Source organism: Pelobates fuscus, chromosome 8 (assembly GCF_036172605.1).
Source record: "Pelobates fuscus isolate aPelFus1 chromosome 8, aPelFus1.pri, whole genome shotgun sequence".
NCBI classification, from domain to species: domain Eukaryota; kingdom Metazoa; phylum Chordata; class Amphibia; order Anura; family Pelobatidae; genus Pelobates; species Pelobates fuscus.
In genome coordinates, this window is record NC_086324.1 from 76,972,613 (window position 1) to 76,999,114 (window position 26,502).

Below are 26,502 nucleotides of genomic sequence, written 5' to 3' on the forward strand. Positions count from 1 at the left end.
CTCCTTTTCCAAGGATACCTCCTCCCCTCATCCTGTCTCAGTTGGAGTTCCCCAAGGCTCTGTCCTTGGTTCCCTTCTATTTTCTCTTTATACTGGTCCTTTGGCAAATGTATTGCCTCTATTGGATTCCGCTACCACCTGTACGCTGATTACACTCAGATATACCTCTACTCCCCGGACCTCTCCCTTGCTGTCGTGCAACGTGTCACTGTTGCCTTTCTTCCATCTCTGGCTGGATGTCCTCACACTTTCTGAAACTCAATCTCTCTAAAACTGAACTCCTTGTCTTTCCTCCTCTTAATACTGATCCTCCTCTTTCGCTCTCCCTTCAAGTCAGTGATATCCACATAAGTCCATCCTTGCAAGCGCGCTGTCTTGGCATCATATTTGACTCTGGCCTCACATTTGAGTCTCACATCCAGTTTGTTGCCAAATCCTGTAGGTTCCAACTCAAAAACATAGCCTGCATCCGCTCATTTCTTACACAAGATGCTACCAAGGAGCTAAGCAGCTTGTCCATGCTCTAGTAATTTCCTGCATGGATTACTGTAACCCTCTCCTGATTGGTCTCTCCAAAAGCCGTATTTCCCCGCTACAGTCTGTAATGAATGCTGCAGTTAGACTGATTTTCCTCTCTAGTCGTGCCTCTCACACCTCACCTCTCTGCCAGTCCTTACATTGGCTCCCTGTATCTTATAGAATTCAATTCAAAGCGCTAACCCATACATTTAAAGCACTGAACAATTCTAGCCCCTCTTATATCTCTTCACTGATCCATAGGTATGCCCCTCCGCTCGTTCTCTCCGCTCTGCCCATGACCACCTCCTGACCGCTGCTCGCACCCGTACAGCCAACTCGCGCTTGCAGGACCTCTCGCGGGCGTCTCCTTTCCTAAGGAATAGCCTGCCTACCACCATCAGACTCTCCCCTAGTCTTCAATCATTTAAGAAGGGCCTTAAAACCCATCTCTTCAGGAAAGCTTATGGCCTCACAGAGTAACCTCTACCTTACATACCTGTCTTTTGCTCTCTCCTATAGGGCAGTGCTTTACTCTCTCCTCCAGCTCTGCTTCACTCCCACCCTATTTGATTGATATATCCTGTCCTAGTGTGTCATATACCCCACCTCCTATAGACTGTAAGCTCATTTGAGCAGGGTCCTCTGCAACCTATTGGGACAAGGCTTGATGTAATGATGTGCAGTTTTATCTCAGTAGTAATCAAACCAAACAAGTGACACCAGTGGAACACACCACCAAAACGTCTGCTTAGTGGAGTGCTATAACAGAATGCACTTACCCCTATAAAATCTGTGGAAAGTGTATAATGACAACATTTTCTACAAGAGAGAAAACAATACACAATAGTGAGGTATATCGAGCCCAACAGAGTGAAATGTGGAAAAATATAGACCGAACTCACATGGTATAGAGCCACATAGGGATAGGCTCAAATCTCTTAGGCGGAGGTATATTAGGTAATACCAAACCCTCTCTGGATTCCTGGCCAAATCGTCCTCAAATAGGGAGACAAAAAGTAATAGTATCTCAGTAGTAGTTTGCGGCTTTAATACTCTTAAAGATTACGGGGGAACTATAGTGCTAGAATACAAAATTGTATTCCTAGCACTTTAGTATCCTATAGTGCCCACCTCACTCACTCATCTCGCTAGCGATCTGCCTCTGCTCCTCCTCCTCCTCTGACATTAGCTTACATCGGGGATCTAATACCCGTGCAAATGCATTAGGGCTATCCCTGGAAGCGCCTGTAGTGGCTATCTGGAAGTTTATCAAGAACTGCAATTTTTACTATTGCAGGGTTAAACTGACAGGGACACTGCACCCAGACCACTTCAATGAGCTGAAGGGGTCTGGGTGCCTCTGATGTTCCTTTAACCCCTTAAGGACACATGACATGTGTGACAGGTTATGATTCCCTTTTATTCCAAAAGTTTGGTCCTTAAGGGGTTAAGGAAGCAATACCTCTGACAATTCATGCACACGGGGCAGTGACATTACATCTGTTTGAGTTAGTGGCATCGTTGTACCTAGTGAGCAAATTTTCTGAACTTACGCTTATCCTGATGACATGCTCTGAGAATGTCTTTATTATCTATTACTGATGTTTGTAATAGATCATTAATAATATATTTTTTTTAATAATCACTACAAATTCTGGCTCCCATTCTAATCTAATTGTGCTACATCACACAAAAATGCCACCCACTTTGTCTGCTCCAAAATAATTTACGAAATTAGCTATATCCATGTGAAATACCTGCGATAAAAAAAAAAAATGCAACACAATGAATAATAATGTAATACAATGAGAAACTTTTTGTGAAACTTCTTTAGTTGTCGTTCACACACAATGTTAGAGAAGATTTGATGCAAATAAGTAACTAAGGAAAAGTATATATTTCACTTTAGGCTTGATCTTGGGAACCATCTTCATTACATTTCGGAATTAAGGAGGCTTATCATATCTGAATTCATGAATCCTGAGTATTCTTTTCCACTGACAGAAAAACTAAAGTTGAAAACACTAGAAGTAAATTTCCAATGACTGCTCTTAGAACATTTTAAATATATCAAAAGGTTTGATAAGAACACAGTGGAACAATATTCAGCACAGCTCTTCATTAATGTGAATCATTTTAATGTTGGTTCAATGATTTGGTTTATGAGGTCAGAGTAGGACCTGCAAACCTGCTCCACTGAAAAGAGGAACTCTTGCTTTATTCCAGGGAGATGACCTACAAAAAAGGAAATTAATTGTAAATACCTAGAAGTTAACATGAGATGAAAGAAACAAGGATATATTGTAAAGACTAGTAGAATAGTATTAACTCATTCATCTTCTTTCAGTTCAAGGCTTTGCAGCTGAGGAAATTAAAGAAATAGAAAAGCACAATAGTATTCTCTGTTTCTTTAATAAAATGCAAAAATGCCAATTTTTAAGTCTACAAATTTTATTTCACTTTGAATTCACTTTGTATTTCCAACAATACACACTGTAGTGAGCTACTCTTGGAATGTTACATTAATGTTCCATCCCACATTTATATGGGTTCCCATGGTAGTGGTCCGTCACTGTTTGAACAAATTGGGAACTAAAGTTTGGGTCTACGAATTACATACAACAAATACTACAGTCATCAGCTCGTTGGTGCTCTCATTCATAATAATAATGATACAACAGTTTCATGTAGCTGCAAGGCATTCTGGGATGTGGTGGAAATTCAGAATTCTACTTATGAATTCTAAATCATTTGTTGATGCATACATATACTTTTAACACTTTGTACTGTAAGGATTATATTTGCTTTATATTCTCACTATAATTTATAATAATTAGGTCATGGTTGTACATTCAAAGAGGAGACAGATGAAGGTTCAAAAATGCTCCCGTGGTAGCCTTTCAATGCCGATTTTAAAATAAAAAACGAATAGGCCAATCTAAAGCTGGTGTTTTGGTTCACTGTCACTAACATCTGGAATATTTTTGTACATGAAGTGGCTTAAAGATAAGTTTATCTGCCATGATCTACTGCTTCTGCTTGGATGATACCGGTTAAATATTTACATGTATTTTGAAAACTCAGACTCCCCTACAAACATACAATTTAGCAAACACACACACACACAACACCAATTGAGCACACACATGCCTCTACTCCCATGCAGTTCTCAGCCTCCACCACACACACAACACTTAGCCACTATGCACCATCTCACAAACAATACTCAATCTTTCTAACACATATAAACACATACATACTCAGCGACCACACACGGAGCACTCACAGTAACAGAGCCCAGGGCTCTAGAAGAAGGCCCTATTTGGGCATACAGCCCTGGGCAATGTTAATCTCTGTCCTATTATAGTGAAAATTGTCACAAAAGGGTTACAATTGCAATATTTATATTTATTTACCTGGTTGTATTTGAAAAGACAATGCATCCTTCAATTTCACTACCAATTCATGAAGTTCAACTTCTTCATTCTTCATGGTTGAGACTTCTTGGTGAGGATGCATTAATGAGGAACAGGCATCCAATTGACTTTCCTGTGTGGATTTTAATGGTGCTGTCTGGTCGGAGCTCAAACACTGCCCACCTTCTGTTATTTTGCCATCTCTGAAGTTTTTAGCAGCCTTTATTGATTTGCATAAGTGTCTCATGTGCATTAGTGTGTCTCTGTTTTGAGCCTTGAGATGGTCCTCTTCAGTCTGGAATGGGTATTGCACAGTATGCCAGTCCTTTCTGTTCTTTTGCCCAGGAGTTTCACCCTGTGTTAAATCACTGACTCCCCAGCTATTTGAATACGAAATTGGCAAAGTTTTGACATTAAGTCTTCGTCTTAATTTTGAGCATTGAGGTGATCCCTAAATTAAACAAAGTAAAGTATTACAGTGCGTATTGCCAATATAAATACACCCAATTCTAAAACAGAATAGTACAACATTTAACAATGGCTTGCTCTCATCATACATAGAACAATAATAATATTACATACATTTTAAAAAATAATAGTCTCTCATCACTGGCATATCTCTAGTCATGATTTTTTCAAATTTAGCTGCCTGCTGATTTGTCAAAATGCTAACCCACCAATCACAATGCAGACTTTTCCCCCCATGTCCATATTTGTTTTGTTTACTTTCTCTCTTTACAACAATGTCCCCTATACAATCCAAATACCATGTTAAGAGAATTGGTGTGTCATTTTATATTGAAATATATTTTTTATAATGTCGCATTACTCTTTTGAATTTGTTGGCTGAACTTTGTACTAGGGCATTCATACATGGATAGACATCAGAAGGACAAGAAAAGTGCTGTTTTGCCACATTGTAAAAATCTAATTTATCAGAGACAATGCTAATAAAAAGTCATAGGGCAAGGTGTCTAGCAACAATCTAGGAACATGTTATTTTATCAATATGTCCCTATGGTATGAGGAATAAAGGTTTATTTTTAACCAGATGTCCACAAATATTCAGCTTTGTTTCGTTTTATTTTTCTATACGTTTGCCTGCAGAAAGTAGGCCAACAGATATTTAGAAATTTTATTCAGAATTTGGTGCCTGATGAAAATCTAAATGCCTATACTTTGAAAGGAATTTAAAGTGCTTTTACCGGCATGCATCCAATTGCTAATAAATTAATTACCACATTTATGAGTTCCACATATGCCCCCAAATTGCTTTTACTAAATACAAGAGTTGCCTTTTTGAGACAAATAACCCCAAAATGATCTCTATTTCTACTCCCTAGGCCCAATTCCACAAAGCAACTGAAACAAAGCCACTTCATTTTCACTAAGCATTAGCCACCCACATTGTTTCCAAATAACTATATAGCATGCTCTTTCAACTGTTTGACATCTGTCACGGGAGTCGTACCCCAACCTGCAGGAAGAGTGGAAACCCACAAAAGGTTGATCCGAAAGACATATTACCGAGCCGGACTTAACGTATATATTTATAGTGAAAAACAAGGTCAGGGTTAGCCAAGGTCAGTAATACAGAAAAACAGAAATACACAGAGTATATACAAAGCCGGATCAGAATACAAGAAATAACAAGTCAAATACGAGCTGAGGTCAAGAACAGGAATACAACAAGAAAGACTTAAATAAAGCACTAATGTGTATCAGGAAAGAAACTACGATAGGGCAATGGGGAATTAGTAGATATGGCAATGAGTAAGGGCTAGAACAGGCCTTAAATAGGTTCAAAGAGTTCCCATTCAGGATGGGGGTCGCCTAGATGACGCGGTCGCTTTAAGACCGTGACGTCATTGCAATTTTATTATTTTAGGAGCTGCAGTTTTCCCCATGAACCTGCAGAGGGAGCCATTTGCAGGACCAAAGGGGAGCGTTAGGATCTCGTGGCTATGAGGACTGCAGTAGTGTGGCCACGCACTCCCGTCCTCAGGCCACGCGGGCGCCAGGCATAGGTAAGTTTGTGACAACATCACAGTCAATCACCTCCTCTTTCCCTTTACATGTTACCAGTTACTGCAATTATACTATTAATTTCCTCTGCCATCCCCTCCAAATTCCCCCTGCTACCTCTTGTCTCATGTCCCCATTTTTTATTTTTTTTTAATTCTTTATTTTTCTTGTGCATTTGATTACATAACATAGGTACCTGTAGCGCCACGACAGCAATTACAGGCATTTCAATGGCATACATTGTCATGGCAGAAATAAACAGCACATTTTTTTATGAGAAACATAACAGGCTGGGAACAATTTTAAGTTTATAAACATGCTAAATGCAGGTTAGCTTTGTATTTCTATTGTGGTGGGTTGTCAAGCTTGAGTCAGTAAATGTACAGTGGTTCTAGTGTATATAGTGGTGGTTAGATATGATTAAATATTGCTTAACTAGCTAAGGATATCGGTTGATGCCACGACAGCTTAGGTAAGTATGGCGTCTTAACTGTAATTCGCAAGCATGGCATTAGAGTAGGAGCACACTTTTGTCTATGGTGTAGGCAATGTAAACAGGCTTATTGAATTATGTCAGGAGATTAACAACATACAGTATGAACATCAACAGGTTATTTTAGCTGACATTTGAGTTTGGTGTGGTCATATGCTTGATAATTTGCCACTTTTAACTGCTAAACTGAGCAATACTAAATAATAAGATATTGGGTGAGAGAAGAGTTAATAAGAGAGAGTCCCACCATGCAGCCCCACTCAACATACACCCTCCATGGGCAGGGTACCGTCCAGTGGTGAGAGAAGGTCAGCCTATACCTGACAGGTAGCGTGCCGATAGCCAGGGAGACAGATCATTAGTGGGCATTGCTCGGAGTCCCCATTTTAACCTGTAAATTGTAAACTCATGGATTATAGCAAATTACTCTGTATAAAAGATTTTCAGGGGCTAAATCTGCTCACGGGAAGGTCAATCTTTATTTTTTGTTTTGGTCTGTTTATATTGTACTACCTTTTTCCCGGTTGTTCAGCCCTGCGGAATATGTTGGCGCTTTATAAACGCTAATAAAGAATAAATAAATTCAAGTCTCTGCATGCACAGGTAACTTAAATAAGAAATTAATAAACTTTGTAGCTCAAATAAAAAGTACCTTTGCTTTTGAAGGTGATAAGACTGCTTTAGTCTTGATCTGAAGTGAATTATTATTCCACGTGCTCTGCTTGTAAGCAGTAGGTAAATCGGAGGCGTTGCTCTCATTGCTCTATGATAAAAATAAACACGTATCAAAACACATTTATTCACGAGTTTCTTGTAGAACATCACTTTGGGTAGACTTTGAGAGAAAACTAGTCATAACGAGACAAACGCCATGTGTAAAGTTTACAAAAAGAACAATGGCTGCCCATCCATGATATATTATAGTAGTTGCAAATAATCTGTGCATTGCTATAATTTATATTACATGAAATAAGAACAACTGGCGGGAATTTAGCATGTAACAGTATTTTGTTATTTAATTAGCTTGAACAATTGTACTCAGCCATTGTACCAAAGTCTTCCATGTTTGTTTGAAGAGGGAAACGGGTCTTCTTGTTTACGGAAATGAACATTTTCTTTTTAATTCTGTGTAATTGCTGATACTCATGGGTGTTCTATGCTTTGAATTGTGTAGGTGCTGGTGTATGTGTAGACACTACTAGATGCTAAGAGTTCTGGAGAAATTTAAGGTAAATTAACTAAGGACATGGGAATTAAGAGACATACCTGCAATAGTATCTAACTGAAGCTCGTATTGGTGTTTGAGCCAAACATCACATATGCTTGTTACTGGCTTTGAAAACTGACTCTAAACTACAAAGGGTATTTGAGAAGATGCAATTACTTATCCAGAACTCATGACTGCAGACCACTTACATACCCGTTGCCCCCCCAATAACGACAAGACACCTGAGTATTGGATAAGGGCAACGGCCACAGCTTTATTATACCAACATATCAACTCAGCCAGCTTTATCACCACCTGTCGGCTGTTGGGGTGACTACCCAACAGACAGATATACCGGATAATTCCAAGAGTCCGTACAGTCTGCCTTCTGCCATCAGCCCTGGCAGCTGCGACTCCCCAAAGCCTTGTCTTGCATTACTTGCGCTGGCCAAGACCTCCGCCATAGCTGTGACAAAAAGAAAAGAGAAACAACAAACACCGCAAAACACAGAACCACATACATAATCATCCTACAGGGAGGGAGGGAGGGAAGGGAAAAACCTGTTCCAGCCTTCTTTCAGGAATGGTGAGTACCCTCCCCTAGCATACATACTTATACTGTCCCCCATATTGCCACAATTGTATCCCATCAGTCCACACCCCTTACTGTGTGGCAGCAGTCATGCCTCCCCTTCCTTACAGTCCAGGGGATCCCTTGACTGCAGACCACTTACATACCCGTTGCCCCCCCAATAACGACAAGACACCTGAGTATTGGATAAGGGCAACGGCCACAGCTTTATTATACCAACATATCAACTCAGCCAGCTTTATCACCACCTGTCGGCTGTTGGGGTGACTACCCAACAGACAGATATACCGGATAATTCCAAGAGTCCGTACAGTCTGCCTTCTGCCATCAGCCCTGGCAGCTGCGACTCCCCAAAGCCTTGTCTTGCATTACTTGCGCTGGCCAGGACCTCCGCCACCGCGGTGCCGACCCTGATCTCCATTTGTCGGCATCGCGCCCCCCGCAGACAGCGCCGTTTCAATCCCACCTTGGATACCCACATTAAGTATATCCAGCCCAATTGGATTCAGGTGAACCCCATCAGCCCTCATTAAACTCCGATTGTCCCCTTCCAACTCCGTGTGTCGAACCGACACACCGCCAAGGCAGCGAACAAACCTGGAAATTGCAACATTAAATTTACGCCTGGCCTTTTCCAACCCTTTTGCATGCGGCAAGGCTTGCCAGCACGGACGGGGGACAATCTCTGACCACACCAAACAACATTCTTCAAATAATTGCATGCACCGAGCCAAGTCCCGCCGTACATCGTGTATTAAATCCACCGTCCTTACCCTCCCTAGGTCATTCCCCCCTGCATGGATTACAATTACCACAGACCCAGACACAAACCTGCTGAGAGAAACGCACTCCGGGTAGATTTGGCACCATGACAGACCCCGAATACCCCTCCAACGAACCCTTGCTAACTCGTCTGGAATCCCCAAATTTCGGCCATATGAACGAGACTCTGCCCGGCGAGCAGCCCAATAGATGAAAGAGTGTCCTACAATCCAAACATACCGGGAAGAACACCCTAAAACAAAGACAAGTTACAGTAAATGAGGCCGCACGTACAGCTGATACCTACGCGACGACCATCTACCCAATCGCTGCACCTGAGACCCCGAATATCCTAACACACTAGCCTGAGTGGCTGCACCAATCCGAAAAGAATGAGGAGAGAAACCGGTTGGATCCAGACCACAATGCTGCAACGCCTTAACCAGCATTGACGCAAACTGAAAACGCGTCAATGGAGACCCATCCGCATGAACTAGCAAGGCCACAGACGACGGACGAATGGCCAGATACTGGCCAAACAGCCGCACCGGGCACAACATCCCGCCAGTACTCCCCACACGCAACCACATGCCTCTTGCCGACTGATCCGTCTTAGACCTACGGATATGCAAGTCCACAAACATGTCAGACCAGCGGACATCCGACAGCAGTAAAGGGGGGGTCGCCTGCCGGGAAGGGGCCACCAGCTCCCCCACTCTAAGCGCGCCAAAGAAGCAAAAGGAGAATGCCACCTGAAACAGCAGACACTCACCTGGTGATACACAGACGGCCTGAAGAGCCGTCAACAATTGGCCCAGCAAATCGAAGGAGATCGGCCGACGTCGGTCCGGACCTCTCCGACTCCTCCAACCTCGCATAACCCTCTGTAAGCAAAAATCTCTGGTGATGTCCCTCCATCCCAGAAACCGGAACAGGAAAGACAGGGCAGACAACGCCTTGTCTGCCGCCGAACAAGACCTACCAGCAGCGAGCAACGCGTCCAGGTACCTCAAAGTGATCTCCACCCGGGCCGCCTCAGAGGACAGCCTCACTGACCCATCCACCAAAGCCAACCAACCCACCCATACCGACCTGTATGCCTTCCAAGTAGGAGCTGACAAGGAGTCCGACACCAAGGACATCAAACCTCCGAAATTAGGTCCCATAAGTAGGAAGGGCAGCGAAGACCCTCGCGATCTGCCTCTGGAGCCGACTCCCGAAACCGGTCCCACTGAAACCGAGAAAGAGAGTCAGCTACCACGTTCAGCTCCCCCGGTACATGCCGGGCCTGCATCCACACATTAAATTGCAAACTAAGCAACACCAGATGCCGCAAGAGAGCCAGAACAGGAGGAGACGCAGAAGACGATCGGTTAATCACATGGACAACACTCATATTGTCCGTGTGAAAAACCAACACCTGATCCCGCAGATTCTCACCCCACAATGCCAGGGCCACTACTATGGGAAAAAGCTCCAGGAAGGTAAGGTTACGCATAACAGGTAACTCACGCCATTCTGGAGGCCACGCCGCAGCACACCACTTGCCCCTAAAAAAGGCCCCAAAACCGACTGACCCAGACGCATCAGTGAAGAGATTCAGCTCTGAATTCGACACCGCTTCATGCAACCAGCACGACCGCCCATTATATTTGCTTAGGAAGGAACTCCATACCTGTAAGTCAGCCCGCAGCTTGGCCGTGACTCTGATGTAATGATGTGGCTCCCTGATACCAACCGTCGCCAACGACAGGCGTCGACAGAAAGCACGACCCATAGGTAGAACGCGACAAGCGAACGCTAGATGACCCAGCAACACCTGTAACGTTCTGAGCTGGACCTTCCTAGCCCCTTTTACCAGATCTACCATCCTCAACAGAACCACTAATTTTTCGTCGGGAAGGCGAAAAATCATACGAATCGAATCGATTTCGATACCCAGAAACGACAATTTGGTAAGCGGCCCCTCTGTCTTCTGCTCCGCCACCGGCACACCAAACCTGTGCGCCACTGCCCGGAACGCCGACAATAACTGGGCACACTCCACCCCCTCCCGAGGACCCACAAACAAAAAATCATCGAGATAATGCGTAACTGACGCAATACCTGAGAACTGAACAACTACCCATTCCAAAAATGAAGCAAACATTTCGAAATAGGAACAGGAAATGGCACAACCCATGGGAAGGCACATGTCATAAAAATATGACCCTTGAAACTGACAACCCAGAAGGTGAAAACATTCCGGGTGAACCGGCAATAACCGGAATGCCGATTCAATATCAGATTTTGCCATGAGTGCCCCTACTCCCGCTTTTCTAACCAGCGACAGCGCCCGATCAAAGGAGGCATACCGGACCCTGCTGAACTCTCTGTCAATGTCATCATTCACTGAACTCCCAGCCGGGTAGGACAAGTGATGAATCATCCGAAAAGAGCCAGCCTCCTTTTTTGGGACAAGTCCCAAAGGGGAGACCCGTAAGTTAGAAAAAGGGGAAAAATCGAATGGCCCAGCCATGCGACCCATCGCTGTCTCCTTAGCCAACTTTGCGCCCAACAGGGGCTCCCTGCCCTTGACTGACCGGAGATTGTCAGCCCAACGTGGCTCTGGGGAAAAAACAAAAGGGATCCAAAAACCCACGGAAAACCCTTCCCCCAGCACCACTGCGTCGTGGCGTCTAGGGTAAAGCTCGAGCCACGGCAACATCCTTGCCACGCTCACTGGGGTCTTCCCCCTTTGACCCGTCGTCTCGCCCCCCCGCCTTAGGCACAGGCTGCCTCGCCTTCTTAAAGCACCGCATAGCGGGGTGAGCCCCTCCACAATGCGATCACTCATGCCTAAAACGGCAGGAGGAGTACCACCTGCAGTGGCTCTCGTTAAAGAGCCAGCACACTCCTTTCTTTGGACCAGCCGGTGCCCCTGAAGGAGCCCCGGCTGCTCCTGAAAAGGGGGAAGGACGACTGGGAGTCATGATCAGCAGCCATAGGCTACCATCCTGGGTACTAAAATCTAACCCTGGACACACCGCCATCTTTTGGCGGAACTGCTGGTCATACCGGTACCAGCTCTGACCACCATAAACCTTATATGCACCCCAAATAAGGTCTAGGTAGCCGAACAAGGCAGGTGCCCGGTCCGGAAAACTCTTGGTCAGGATAGTAGCGAACACGGCAAAACCTTGCAACCAATTCCCAAATGTCCGTGGGAGTTGTTTGCTCTTCTCCGTGTCCTGGGGATCGCCACGACGTGGCCTATCTACAGAATCCTTCTCCGGAGGGACCAGTGAGAGAAAATCTACAAACTCTCCTTTTAAAATTTTATCACATGTCTCTACTGGGACATGCATGCCCAAAGGAGACAATTCACAGCCAGGTAGCGGAGGGCGGAACACCCCTCCCCATGCCGGCGTTACTGGGGCCTGCACCCCCAGGCCCCTATGTGTCTCACTGTGCGCAGCGGGTGGCAACCTAGGTACCACCTCCCTATGGGTCTCACTGTGCGCAGCGGGAGGCAACCTATCTACTACCTCTCTAAGCAGGCGCAACAAGTCCCCTTGCTCCTGATGTGACCCCCCAGCTAGGCTACCCCAAGCGCTAGCGCAGGCCAACTCACTGCTGACAGGAGCTGCCACGTGAGCCCGCTCTCCAGGGCAGTCGCCACCATCTCCTTGCTGGTCCTGGTCATCTGATTCGTGGGATCCAGACTCCGAATCCTGTGGGTCAGCAGTACTCCGGCCGGTCCGCCAGTTGCTGGGTCCACTACCAGATGGGTTGCTGGTAGTGACCATTCTGCTGCTTCCTCCACGTCCTTCAGCAGCCAGGGGCCGACCCCCCGCCATATTGCCTCTCCGGTGCCTTCCTTCGCATATTGAGGCTCTTTCCTGGCTCTCCCGAGCCTCTCTGCGCCGACTTTGCCCCACTTCCGGGTTCCTCTGCCCCACTTCCGGGTTTCGCGGCACTTGCGCGCGTGACGTCATCACGCGCGCGCCGCCCGTCACTGCCGGCGCGACCACGCTCTTTCCCGCCATCCTGAGTGAGCGCGTCATTTCCGGTGCGGCCGGAAGAGAAGGAGGACTCCTCGAGCGCTCTTCCCGCGCTCCGCCATGTTGGGCCCGACTCACCGACATCATTGCAGCCCGCGGCCGCCTCCTGGCAGCCCGGGATCCACCGCTCACCACGCCATCAACGATCCTGGTGCTTCTCCCGACCGGAACAGCCACCTCACCGCCACCTCGTCTCACTGGGCTTGGAGAAAGACGAGTAGGAGGCCTAGACCGCCTAGGCCTCCTACCACTCGCCAGCGATGGGCTCTCAGCATCCAGCAGGTCCTCTCCTCTCACCTCCTGGGGTAAACCGGCCATTACTTCAGCCAGAGAGCCAGCTCCATGAGACGAACGGTAAGCCTGCAGCATCCCAATCAGGGCATCCTTAGACACTGCAGCCATCTTAAAATCAACAATCAGGTAAGGCAATAATAAAATCTCCTGAAATTTTCCTCCTTTTTTTTTTTTTTTTTGTGTAGTATATGGAAAGAAGGGAAACAATAGGGAAAAACCTGTTCCAGCCTTCTTTCAGGAATGGTGAGTACCCTCCCCTAGCATACATACTTATACTGTCCCCCATATTGCCACAATTGTATCCCATCAGTCCACACCCCTTACTGTGTGGCAGCAGTCATGCCTCCCCTTCCTTACAGTCCAGGGGATCCCTGTTTGTTACCACATTACATAAGTTATGCCTGCAGGGGGACTCCTATTGAGAACCAAGTTAAACGGAGAGATGCAACAAGAGAAACACTATCTAGAAGCAAATTGCCTACAAACTCCATAAGACACTACATGGTGCTCAAAGAACCTTGATTAAAGGGACACTAAAGGCACCCAGACCATTTCATCTCAATGAAGTGGTCTGGGTGCAGTGCTCCTGCCATTTTAACCCTCAACTCACAGATCCCCTTTGCATGCACTTCTGAATGCTAAGTGCAATGCCGTTACTAGATTTAATGGAGGTTGAGAGGGAACAGCGCTCAATTCAGGCAAGGGATGTGATGCTGAGTTCTGTAGTTTGGCCATGCAAACAATGCAGGAGGTGTTAGAGCTGGAGGGGGAGAGGGGTATATACATGGATCTGGGGCATGAGAGGGGACATTAGATTTGTAGTACTGGATAATGAAGGGAGAAAGCAATACATGGATGGGGATTGAAGGTGGGACCGTGGGAGAGCAAACAGGGCTGGAAATTGAAGAGGGAGATAAGTACAGCTGGAGATGGAATGGGGTAGAGAGATGTATTATTGAGGGTTAATTATTCTGTCTGAAAGAGACAGGTTTAACAACTACTTGTTCTGCATCTTAAATGGAAGATATAATTTGTAATTTACAATATGAGAACCAGGTTGGTGTAATGAGCTCTATACCTCTGTAGAAATAACAAGGTTAAAGGAACACTATCGTGTGAGCAATATAAATGTGTATTTATGACCCGACAGTGGTAAAAACGCAGTTTAGATCACTGGCCAACCTTGACACTCTTTAAAAATGGTATTAAACTCACCTTCACTCAGCTGCAGCTAGCTCCACCCCTGCTCCGCTTCCTTGGCTGAGATCATCAAAATTGACAATCTCAGCCAATCCAATGTTTCCCATAGGAAAGCATTGTGAGGCTATTGAGATGTGCAGCAAAAGCCATGCTGTGCCAATCAGCATTGCCTCATAGAGATGCTTTGAATGAGTGCATCTCTATGAAGAACATTCAGCATCTCTATGCAGAGCGTGGAGGCGCTGAATTACTACCACTAAAGTTGTAATGTAAACAGTGCCTTTTCTCTGTGTGAGCTCACTTTTCTGCTCAGATGCTATGTCAGGCCTGCAAGTGTGGTTAGGCACAAAATATTACTTACTACTTTTGTATACATATTGCTCTTGGGTAAAGTCTCACTTTCATCAGACTCTGTGAGGATGTTTGTACACATGGTTTGTACTTCCTTGAGATCCATAAATTCTGTTAATTCTAGAATGTTGTGCCTTTGATTGAGAAGATTACTGCTCTTTCTACTTGATTCTGAGATAAAAGTCTAAGTTTCACATTTTGACTTTTAATTCTTTGTTCAGACTTTCTCCCTTGGCCATCTAGCAGAATATGCACTATTAGGGATATCAGTGAAAGGGGAAACCTACTCTTCTTTCACTCGGTTACATAAGTGGAAATAGCCCCACACAATTTTGAAATAATATTTAATGTTATTAAATATTTACATATAAACAATTTCAAATGCAGCCGGGAATCCTAGTAGTGGCAAATCTGCAGGCTTTATAAATATTTATGTACAAACAATTGAAGTTGTCTTGATTTTAGGAAAGATGATATAATTCTTTGTCAACACATTTTTACAGGGGTCAAAATGGTAATTGTTTACAATTGGAAAAGTTCTATAATTTCCAGTAATTCACAAATATTCCAATTTCTAGACAAATGGAACGGATAGCACACCCTCCAGTTCTTTAAATATGCAGAAGGATTTGGGTTAGAGAGTGTTACGGCTGCCCCGGTAGGAGAGGGGTTACTGCCGTATAGGACGTTCCCTTACCGAATACAGAGGTAGCCACTGAGCGCTACAAACTGCCAAACAGCGATCATACGGTTCAATTATTCTCATAAGCAGCCGAACAGCAATCATACGAATCAGTTATTCTCCCAAACAGCCGAACAAGCGTACTCCATACGAATAATCCCCCCAATGACGAGACAAAGCTCTGTATTGAGGGTCAGCAGGAATCTGGTTTAATGAGGGCTACATGCCCGGCTTTTATGCAGGTCTCCCACCTGGTGGACACTCCCCTAGGGAACCAGATGGGAGACTGTGGCAAGGACATTGTAGTAGCCAATCACAGGGTACACACTTAGCCATTCCCCTTTTATTACCTAGAACCCTCTGCTCTGCCCGGGGAGATAATTGTGAAGTAATTCAATTATCTCCCAGGACAGAGCCTAAATGCCATTTTAGATGACAATAACAAAAAGGCATAAAAATAAATAACTGTGACATGTTACAACATATTACAGGCATTCAACAGGTCCCCAGATAGCTAGGATCTGAGTGCACAAAAGTAACGAATAGCACTCAGATCCTACGCGCACAGTCCAATCGCCGTGGAGCCAAAGTGTTCACAAAGTCAGCTTTCATACGAATGAGCTCCACGGGATGTCTATCTGGGTGTGGTGTATTCATGGACAAAATACCGAACACAGGGCCGTTCGTGACTTTCTATCGAACAAGAAGGGAGGTCGGCGGTTTCAGCGGTGAGTTCCATGAGTTAGGCGTCGAACACCGCTGTGTGTTTGTGGATTTAAAATGGCCGCGACCTCGTGGTCGGTATACGAATGGCAACCACCCAACTACCGTATCAATTAAGAGATGTCTGCGGTTAACCTCAACATTCTAATGGGGCCAAGAGGTTAACCAGCAGCACACTTCTCTACTGGGTGGCCGGCCGTTCGGTAGTTTTATTCGGTATTTAAAAAGGGAACGGCATAGAGTCCACATGAACGGGGAAACACGAATCAAACTAACGAATGAGGAATATGGTTACTTAAGTCCAAGACAGAGGGATCTGTCACAGAGAGCAAGTACCTGTTTTTGGTTTCTGTTCTATGTATTTGTGCTAATGAATACTGCAGCCATTGCTGTTGTCCAGGAGTAAATGGGAGGTTAAATGTAGGGCTTATAGTTATGGTTATGGTACCTAGACTGACACATAATATACTGACCACCAACTGCATGTCAATAAAAGAAACAAGAGATCGTTAGGGCACACTACATATAACAGTGCAATAGTGTTTGCAATACCTGCACATTTTGCCTCAATTGCTGCAATTCTGTCCTCATGCACTCACTGTTATCGTTTAGTGCTCGGATCTCGGCCTTTAGTCTGCTGTGACTGTCTTCATGGCTCTCCTGTAAGACTTGAACTGCTCCAGCCCAGTGACTTAGCTGTTTTCTTAATAACCTGCATGCAAAGAGATTGAATCTCATGTTGAATTTCATCTTGTCTTCAAAAAAAAGTTCCTTCCTTCAATAGCATTACAGTGTCAAGTTTTATATGAGGATGTAGTACATACTGTACCTCTTAGCAACCAATTATTAAATCACACCGGTATGTTTGGATAAAAAATGGGCCTTAGCATATTGAAATCACATACAATTTTCACTTTGTATTAGAGTACACCTTAGGAATTTCTCCTTCTGCCATTAAATGACATTACCTCAGATGAACTATAAGGTCCCTCATATAATACAATAACAAAAAAAAAGACAAATTCTTCACATAGTACATTGACCTGAGAAGACATACAACATGTACGTACAGAACATGATCAATCATAAATAAAAATGTGCAATTTACAATATTACACTATTCATCAAATTAACCTGATCAATAAGTGTCACCTCTCAAAATAATAATGGAAATATCCTGACAATTCCATATTTAAGTGTGAATGAATCCCAGTAGGATACCTAAATTCAAGTCAAAGACATACTCTAAACTACAGAAGTCATAAAAAAGTGTTTGGATGTCCACTGACCAAATAAAATTATCATATGATTTACATTCCACATTATTTGACATGGTCACAAGATCCACGTAGTTTCAGGAGTGAAGCAAGGTCATGAAGTGCCATGGAGCAAGTCCATTAATTTCACCTGGCAAACACACAGTTCCTATAATGCATTGTGCCAGCATAGGCTTCGATTTAATATTGTTGAATATGCTTTCCAAACTAATTTATATTTTTGGATAAGAAACTTTTTTTTTCAACATATTAAGAAAAAAATAAAACATCAAAAAAAAAAAAAATATATATCAAAACATTACAAAACTAAAATATTTTTCATAATTTACAGTCCTTTTAAGAGTTTATCCAAAAATATTATCATTCGGAAACCTTATCCAACAATAATAATTGAGGCTATAATGCGTAGTTATACTGGTAAAAAAATTAAAATAAAATTGAAAACGCTCTAGCGTGAATGAAAGCATGCACAAGACTTCAACATAAGCAAAATAACTATTTTTAAACAGATATGATCAACAGAATACATCAATGCTTTAGTCACAGTAACTTGCCGTGTTGTGGAAAGTCCAGTAATAGGCTTGAAAGGTTGACTGACTTGATTAAAATGAAGTCATTTAGTTTATTCTTACATTGGAATTTGACACCTTGGCAAGAAACATTGGCAGATAGGCAGAGTTATTCACAAACTAAGAATGTTTGTGAACGAAAATCAGACATTTAGAATATAGGCTAAAATAGTCAAGTTATCACTATAACGGAGTTGGAGACTTTTTTCCAAATCAGGTACTTTCACGTAAATTATTTGGATTTTAATTTCCTGCAATTTAAAGTTTAGTTGATTACACTGTGTGGAGTGCAAAGTTCTTGCTACATTTTATATTTGTTTATGTGATTTCTGAGTGTATTATGCATATAGATATATATAGGGATCGACCCATATTGATTTTTTTAGAGCCGATACCGATAATCTGTGAACTTTTAGGCCGATAGCCGATAAAATAAAATAAACTATTTCTAAAGGTAAATGCACAAAATATGCATGCCACATGCAGTGGATGCAGTGTGTTTAGACGGGAGCTGTGTGTATTTGTGTAGTGTGTATATATTGAATGCAGTGTGTATTTGTGTAGTGTGTATAGTTAATGCAGTGACTGTTTGGGAAGTGTGTATATAATGAATGCAGAGTGTGTGTGTTTGTGTAGTGTGTGTATAGTGAATGTAGTGTGTGGTGTGTAAAGTGAATGCAGTGTGTGTAGTGTGTGTAAAGTGAGTGCAGTGTGTAGTGTGTGTGTAGCGACGCAGTGTGTGTAATGTGTGTATATTGAATGCAGTGTGTGTATAGTGAATGCAGTGTGTGTAGTGTGCGTAAAGTGAATGCAGTGTGTGTATGTGTTTGTATAGTGTGTGTATATAATGAATACAGTGTGTAGTGTGTGTATATAATACAGCATGTGTAGTGTCTGCATTATATATACACACTACACACACAATACATTATATACACACACACTACACACTCTGCATTATTTACAGAGTGTGTAGTGTGTATATAAAATGCAGCGTGTGTGTGTGTGTTCCTGAAGGGATGTGATTTTTGTAAAATGGGGGGAGAGGGAGGGCATTTTTTATGAAAAATGTTAATGTTTATATGTTTTATTTACATTTTTTGTCCCCCCTCCCTGGTCAGGGAGGGGGACTATGACATTCACTGGTGGTCAGGTGGCATGGATGTGCAGTGGGGGCCGGCAGCAAGCGCTTACTTACCTTTCCAGCAGCTCCTGCAGCTCCCTGTCTAAATCTCGCGGCCTGAGTGCCGCGCGGAGCGTTGCCATGGTAACCCGTGGCAACGCTTTGCGGCCGCGGGTCTCGCGAGATTTACACTGGGGAGCTGCAGGAGCTGCTGGAAAGTTAAGTAACAGCTTGCTGCCGGCCCCCCCAGGACTGCCAGGCTTGTAATGAGCCCGGCGGTCCTGGTCTGTATTATCGGCAATATCGGTATCCCTATTGGCCGATACCGATATTGCCGAAAATACCGAATATCGGCCGATAATATAGGTCGATCCCTAATATATATATCTAATAATGAATGTGTATTATCTTCATGTTTGTAACCACAACTTTATAAAATTAACCTTATAATATATACACATACATTAATATAATACAAATATATTAATATATATGTGCACATATGTACACTGATTAGCTACAGCATTAAAACCACTGAGAGATGAAGTAAATAACATTGATTATATTGTTACAATGGCACCAGTCAAGGGGTGGGATACATTAGGCAGCAAGTGAACAGTCAGTTCTTAAATTTCATGTTTTGGAAGCAGGAAAATTGTCCATCGAAAATATCTGAGTGACTTTAACAAGGGCCAAATAGTTATGGCTAGGCAACTGCATCAGAGCATCTTCAAAATGGCAAGTCTTGTGGGGTGTTCCCGGTACCAAAAATGGTGCAAGAAAGGACAAGGTTCCATCACACAGAAGAGCTATTTTATCTCAAATTGCTGAACAATTTTATGCTGGTCATGATAGAAAGATGTCAGAACACGCATTGCAGTTTGCTGTATATGTGCTGGGTAGCCGCAGATTGGTTAGAGTGCCCATGATGTCCCCTCCCACCACCCAAAGCACCTTTAATGAGGATGTGAGCATCAATAAGAGGACCATGGATAAATAACAGAAGGTTGCCTGGTCTGATGAATCACGTTTTCTTTTAGATCATGTGTGCGTTGTTTACCTGGAAAAGCAATGGCAGCAGGATGCACTATGGGAAGAACAGAGCGTCGACTGTTGAGATATGATGTAATGATGTAGCAGCCTTGCAGCTCTGCAAATTGCTGGCTCCTTGCACCTCTTCACCGCCCAAGATAAAGCAGTATACATACCTCTGATGGTCTACTGGTAAATTTCCCTGTGTCCTGGTAGGCCTGGTGCAGTGGTGACCTGGGAAAACTGGGAAGCACCTGTCACCTTTGGTCCCCTTGCTATGCCTCTGTTTAGTTTGAATGTTCTTAAGAATTAAGGACAAATTTGTCATCAGCATAGACCACCTTTGCACTTCCAAGGGCTTAGAGTAAATTCTGAACAGTGAATAACAGAATGAGATGAAAGAACAAAATAATAATTATACCATTATTAGCCATACCTTCTTTCACACTGAAGATCTTTAATGGATTTCTGTGTTTTAAGCAGCTCAGTTTTGATAAACTGTAATGCCTAAAGAAAAAATATATATTTTAAAAAGCACCCATGTACAGGTAAAATAATTTGAATAACTTATCACTTGTGTTTTTGTGAATAAATGTAATACAAAATGAAATAATTACTTCATAGACTTTATTATTAAAACAATGATATGAGACAAGATATCCCAATGTTCTTTAGAGGGTATAGTGCCAGGAGTGTTTTGACACCCCTAATGTAAGTAGTCAAACTGTTTACAGGATGCCAGTTACCTCCTAGATGAAACTCAGTTAAGCCTCGCAATGCAGATATTAACTCATTGGCTGAGAGTGATCAGCTAACGCTTAGCTCATTGGCTAAAAGTGATGAGTTGGCCTTGCATTGAATGGCTTATCTCAGAGTTAATAGAAGCTCCAAGCAGGAGAATCCAGCTCTCAATGAAGAAAGTGACCAGTGCCCGGCATACTGCAGGTTAGTTGACAAACAGTTATTAAATGGTTTGATTACTAACCTTGCAGGGGGCACCAAGGCACCTCTGACACCATAACCACCCCAGCGCTCTATAATTGTTATGGTCCTTAGAGTTTTCTTTTATGCACAGCATGAAGTAGCCCTAGTTCCACTTTTTATGCATGTTCCTCCATATATTTTTTATGTTTTTTTTCACTGCCAGTATAAGTGTGAGTTGTTGGGAATTGGAGAAATATGGTTAATTTGACCTAAAATATAAAATTAAAATCATAATTCCCAGCTTTCAAAATAAGATCAAAACAGCAAAGTTAAAAAAAAAAATCTCCATTTAAGCAGGTTTTTTTTTTTTTTTTTTTTTTTTTTAATTCTTTATTTTTGTTGTGCAGGTGAGTACATAGGTTAGTCATACGCCACAACAGCGTGCATTTATACTTGAACATGAACAGGTGAAACAGTGGCATAGAGAGTTTGCACATATTTTGTTTTGAATAGCATAATGATAAGTTAGGCAGTTATGTCTGAACTATAATAAACAATTTGTTAAGTAACTCGCTTGTTTTAGTGAACAGTGGAGGGTTTGACAGCTAATTCTGTCACATGACTAAAAGGTAACTTCACTGGTGTATCTAGACTGCTAATTTTGAGGATCATAGTGTAACATTCAGGCTATGTCGCACAGGCTTAGTCTAGCGTTTTGTAAACTAAACAGTTAATTTGCAGAGTAGGCTTGAATGAAATAGGGTAAAGTTAAATACAACAACAACAAAAAATGCTAAACTTTGAACATTGCTAGATTGCTTAATTTAGAGCAGGTATAAGGTAAACACACTTGAAAGCAGTGTCTTGGTACAATACAATACAATGCCTATAGACGTTATGCTGTAAGCGTTTAGGTTAAGAAACCTTGCTTCGTGGATAGTAGCGTTAAACCTTGTCTTTCAAATAGTCAGGTATATCCTCGAAACTATGCCTATATCATGCTGGGGTACATCTACTGCAGTATAGAGGGTGTCTGTTAAATAGGCAGGTATGCCCTCTGAAGTATGCCTATGCTATAGTGCGTGCTAGACAGTGTGGGTACATTCTTAACTATGTGCAGTCTTAGCTAGTACACCATTATAGAGCAGTTTAGGCAATTGAGTAGTGATTATGTATCATGGAAGTTTGTTTGGGGGCATAAAGGGCTGAGTGCTAGTGGCTACTATGCCTCACATTAAGTTCAAGTCCCCGTCGCATCAGCCGATGCCTCTTCGTGACTGAGTGTGTGCCCCTCGTGATGGTCGTCGCGGCTGTTCAAAGGGTGAGTTGTAGTGAGGTAGGCTCTGCTCTGCATGCTTTTGGGACGAGGTTCTCCTCCATGAGGGTTGCTGTGGGGCGTTCCGCCCGTTTCTCTTTCTGGCATTCAGCTTCCCTGTCTCTCGATCTGCAGCGTGGCCGGAACTGTGAGTGTTCAAGCGTGGGGTTGCGCCCTGCTGGGCAATGGCCGTTAAGGCCGCAGATGTACTGGCGGGTCTCACATGTTGGTGAGGTCCCCTCCGGTGTGTGCGGGCTTTAGTGTTGGTGCCCAGGGTACCTGGTTTAATTTCCCTCTGTGTTGGTCTCCTGCTCCGCCGGGGGGCCTCTCTGGAGATCTGAGGGGGGTTCCCGCCTAATTGGCGCCGTAGTGCCGGGCGGATCCACGCCGCCACCTCTGTGATCGCCATCTTGTAGGACCGTCTCTGGGCCTGAAGCCTCTTCCACAGGCTTGCGCAGATCTGCTCGTAGAAGTCTCTTGTGTGCATAGGAGGCTTGATTAGAGGACGTTTTTTGGCAGGCTGTGTCAGTGCCACCCTCCGGTGTGGGCCTATGCATGCCCCTGTTGCTTTGGGTGTTGTCGTTGGGTCGGACGGTGACTTGGGGGTGATCGTCCCCAGCGAGGACCGGGATATCCCCCGCTGGTCCAGAGGGGGGGGCAGCAGGGTCGTGTCAGGTTCACGCTTGTGAGCAGCTCCCGCGCCGGGGGATCGGCCGTCTCCCCCAGGCCTCAGGCTCCGCTCCATTATAGGCCGCACGGTCGGAGTGAGTCGTCCCGCCTCGCTTTGGTGCCGGATCGGTATCATTCTGTTATGCATGTCGTCGCGTGTAGATCTCTGGCCACCATGAGTTGCTAGCGTTAAGGGGTCGATCTGTGGTAGCATGTTTGTGCTCTTTACTGCAGGAGCTCTTGAAGTGTGCGACCGGCCATCTTGGCTGTCAGGCCCCGCCCCCGCAGGTCTCTAGTTTGATCTAGGTTTTCAAGCTTGTTCTCAGCTCAGCTCAATGATTAAACAGGAAAGCATTTTAATTTATTCTTTTTTTTTTTTTTTTTTTTGGGGTGTAAAGTAGTATTAATTTATTAACTATAATGTTTTATTTTTCTGTAAGGTAAAGAATGGGATACAGAAAGGAAATAGGGGGGGAACACAATATGATCAATCGCTTTACATGGTGCAGTTTACATTGTACAATCAATCAATGTTAGTATCAATTCTAGTCTGAAGCTCGTTACATCAACCTGCAAAGTGCACTAAAACTCTGTGTATAGGATCAATTTATCTACTTGACCAAGGAGAGGGGGGGGGGGGAGAGGAAAGGAGGGGAGACCACAACTCTGATCTTTATCACCATCTTCGCAAGGTAGTCTGCAGCCACAGCTTGGCGTAGAGTATTAAGAGGGTAAGGTCTTGAGACAAATGGTTTTGACGTCTGCGTTGTGTTCCTTTAGATGGTTCTAGCTGGGTGTCTGAAGTGTCTCGACGTGTCCTTAGGGACGCCATCTGTACCTGCCGGGCTTGTTTTCCTTTCGGGGTTAGCCTCCTGTGTGGCTTCCAACCACGGTTTCCATAAGGATTCTAGTTTTGCAGTCCTGAGATGGGACTCCGAGGAGAGTATTTCATATCTGTAATACTGAAAAACTTTCCGTGTGAGTTCCTTGTTCGTCGGACAGTACGTGGACTTCCAATTGAGTGCCAGTAAATTTCTAGCTGCTAAAATAATCATGGTAGCCAGTTGTTTGGATTTTTGAGGCCAATCATCTGAAAATAAAAGTAGCAAGCCAGTTTTGGGAGTGAGCGTGGGGGATTGTCCAGTGCCTACTGTGATCAGTGTTTGAACGTGTGCCCATAACGGCCTTATCAGCTCACAATCCCACCATATGTGAGTCATGTTCCCTAATGTTTTCAGTTGGCTCCAACCGCTGGGTATATCTTATGTAAGCGGTGTGGCGTTAGGTACCATCGAAACACCATTTTCTTGTGAGCTTCAACGTGTGAGAAGCAGGTTGTAATGCCTCTCAGGGCATCCAGCGATTTGAGCCATTGTTCATCTGTGAGTTTGGGTATACCCTCTCTTTCCCACTGTGACGTATATTTGAAGAGTTGCGGAGAGCGACATTCTAGCAGTGTCTGGTAACACAGAGATAAAGTTTTCGGTTTTGTTGGGTTTTTCTGGCATCTATTGATAAGATTCGCCTTGTAGAGTTGTCTAGAGTTATGCCCTATGCGTGGGAATTCTACTTTAGTGTTGATTATACTCTTAAGTTGAAGGTATGAAAAGATAAAAGAGTTCGGGATTTTATACCTCTTTTGAATGTCGGGAAATGGCAATATCTGGGTCCCATCGCAAAGATCTTTGATATGCTGTATTCCCCTCTCTGTCCACTGCTTTATTGAAAGCCAGGGAGAAATCGCTTCTAACGCCAACAGGGGAGCTCGGGAGTCAAAGCATTTGCGTTTAATTAAGTCCATGTGGACCAGATCCCAGACTCGCAACGTTAGTGCAGTTGTGGGGTACAGTGAGATTCTCTGTTGACGGTATGGCTTAGGTGTCCACAGAGTATTTTCCGGAGAGTGCGGATGCATCTTCTCTCCTTCCATATCCACCCATTGGTATGTGTTGTTCTGTGCATGGAGTCGGACTGCTGTTTCTAAAATGGCTGCCCTATAATATGTGAGCAGCTTAGGCAGGCCTACCCCTCCGTCCCTAGGAGTCAATTGCAATAGAGAAAGTGGTAAGCGTGGTTTTGCTTTACCCCATATGAATCTGTTGAGCATTTTTTGTATATTCTGAAACCACAATAGTGGGATCTGCAGCTGTAGCATCCTAAAAACATAAAGAATTTTTGGTAGTATCATCATCTTGATGGTTTGAATTCTGCCCATCCAAGAGATGCGTATTGATTTCCATGACTGAAAACTTGAGTTGCACATGTTGGCCAGCGGAGTGTAGTTTAAGGAGACCATTTTGTGTTCGTGTAGAGCTAATTTGATTCCTAGATAAGTGACATAGTCGCGCCTCCAATCGTAATGGTAGGTGGTCTGCAAAGCTTGCAGGCGATGTAGTGGTATGTTAATCGGTAAAGCTTGTGTTTTTGTTGTGTTTAACTTGTAGAACGAAACTCGACCATATTTGTGCAGCAAACTCATAAGTCTGGGCAACGAAGATTCCGGATGGCTGAGGGAAAGAAAGATGTCATCTGCAAACATCGCTAAACGATAGTTGTGCGTGTGTATCTGGATGCCCTCGATCATCGGGTCATGTCTAATTATGTGTGCTAGGGGCTCTAGTGATAAAATAAATAATAATGGGGATAACGGGCAACCTTGCCGCGTACCGTTGGTAAGGCTGAATGGAGTGGATATAAAAACCCCATTAGAGACTTGTGCGGTCGGGCTGCCATATAGTGCCATTACCCCCCTTATAAATTCTTGTGGGAATTCGTATTTTTCTAGGACTGTTGTCATATACGACCAATTTAGGCGGTCGAAGGCCTTCTCCGCATCTAACGCCAGTAGAAGGCCTTCTGAGTTGTGTGTCTCCATGTGTGATAAGATGTTTACTATCTTCCTAGTGTTGTCACAACCTTGTCTACCTCTAATAAAACCTGACTGGTCCGTGTGCACAATTCTGGGGAGGATTGGCGCTAGTCTATTCGCTATAATCTTAGCGTAGATCTTCGTATCGCAGTTGAGCAACGATATAGGCCTGAAATTAGAGCATTGAGTGGGGGGCTTTCCTGGCTTCGGAAGTGTCGAAATATGCGCTTGGAGCATGTCAGATGGCATGTTTCCCGTGCCAAAGCAGTGGTTAAATAAATTAGTCATGTAAGGAGCTAGGATATTTCCAAAGGTGCGATAGTATAGGTTTGAGAAACCATCTGGTCCCGGTGATTTATGTGATGGTAGTTGATCTATGGTTTGGAGTGTCTCCTCTACTGTAATAGGTTGAATTAG

The 26,502-nt window shown here is 43.8% G+C and overlaps 1 protein-coding gene across 1 annotated transcript in view; it reads right to left on the bottom strand.

Moving 5' to 3' along the window:
- Positions 1-2,376: 2,376 nt before the first annotated feature.
- The window catches only part of LOC134570783 (uncharacterized), a 41,325-nt gene continuing 17,199 nt past the window's right edge, over positions 2,377-26,502 (bottom strand). Inside the window, exons 3-7 of the mRNA XM_063428753.1 lie at positions 20,745-20,815; positions 16,860-17,019; positions 7,106-7,216; positions 3,936-4,386; positions 2,377-2,754 (exon numbers count right to left, since the gene is read on the bottom strand). Of these exons, the coding sequence (XP_063284823.1) occupies positions 2,651-2,754; positions 3,936-4,386; positions 7,106-7,216; positions 16,860-17,019; positions 20,745-20,815 (897 nt within the window). The 3' untranslated portion in view covers positions 2,377-2,650. The remainder of the gene's footprint in view (positions 2,755-3,935; positions 4,387-7,105; positions 7,217-16,859; positions 17,020-20,744; positions 20,816-26,502) is intronic.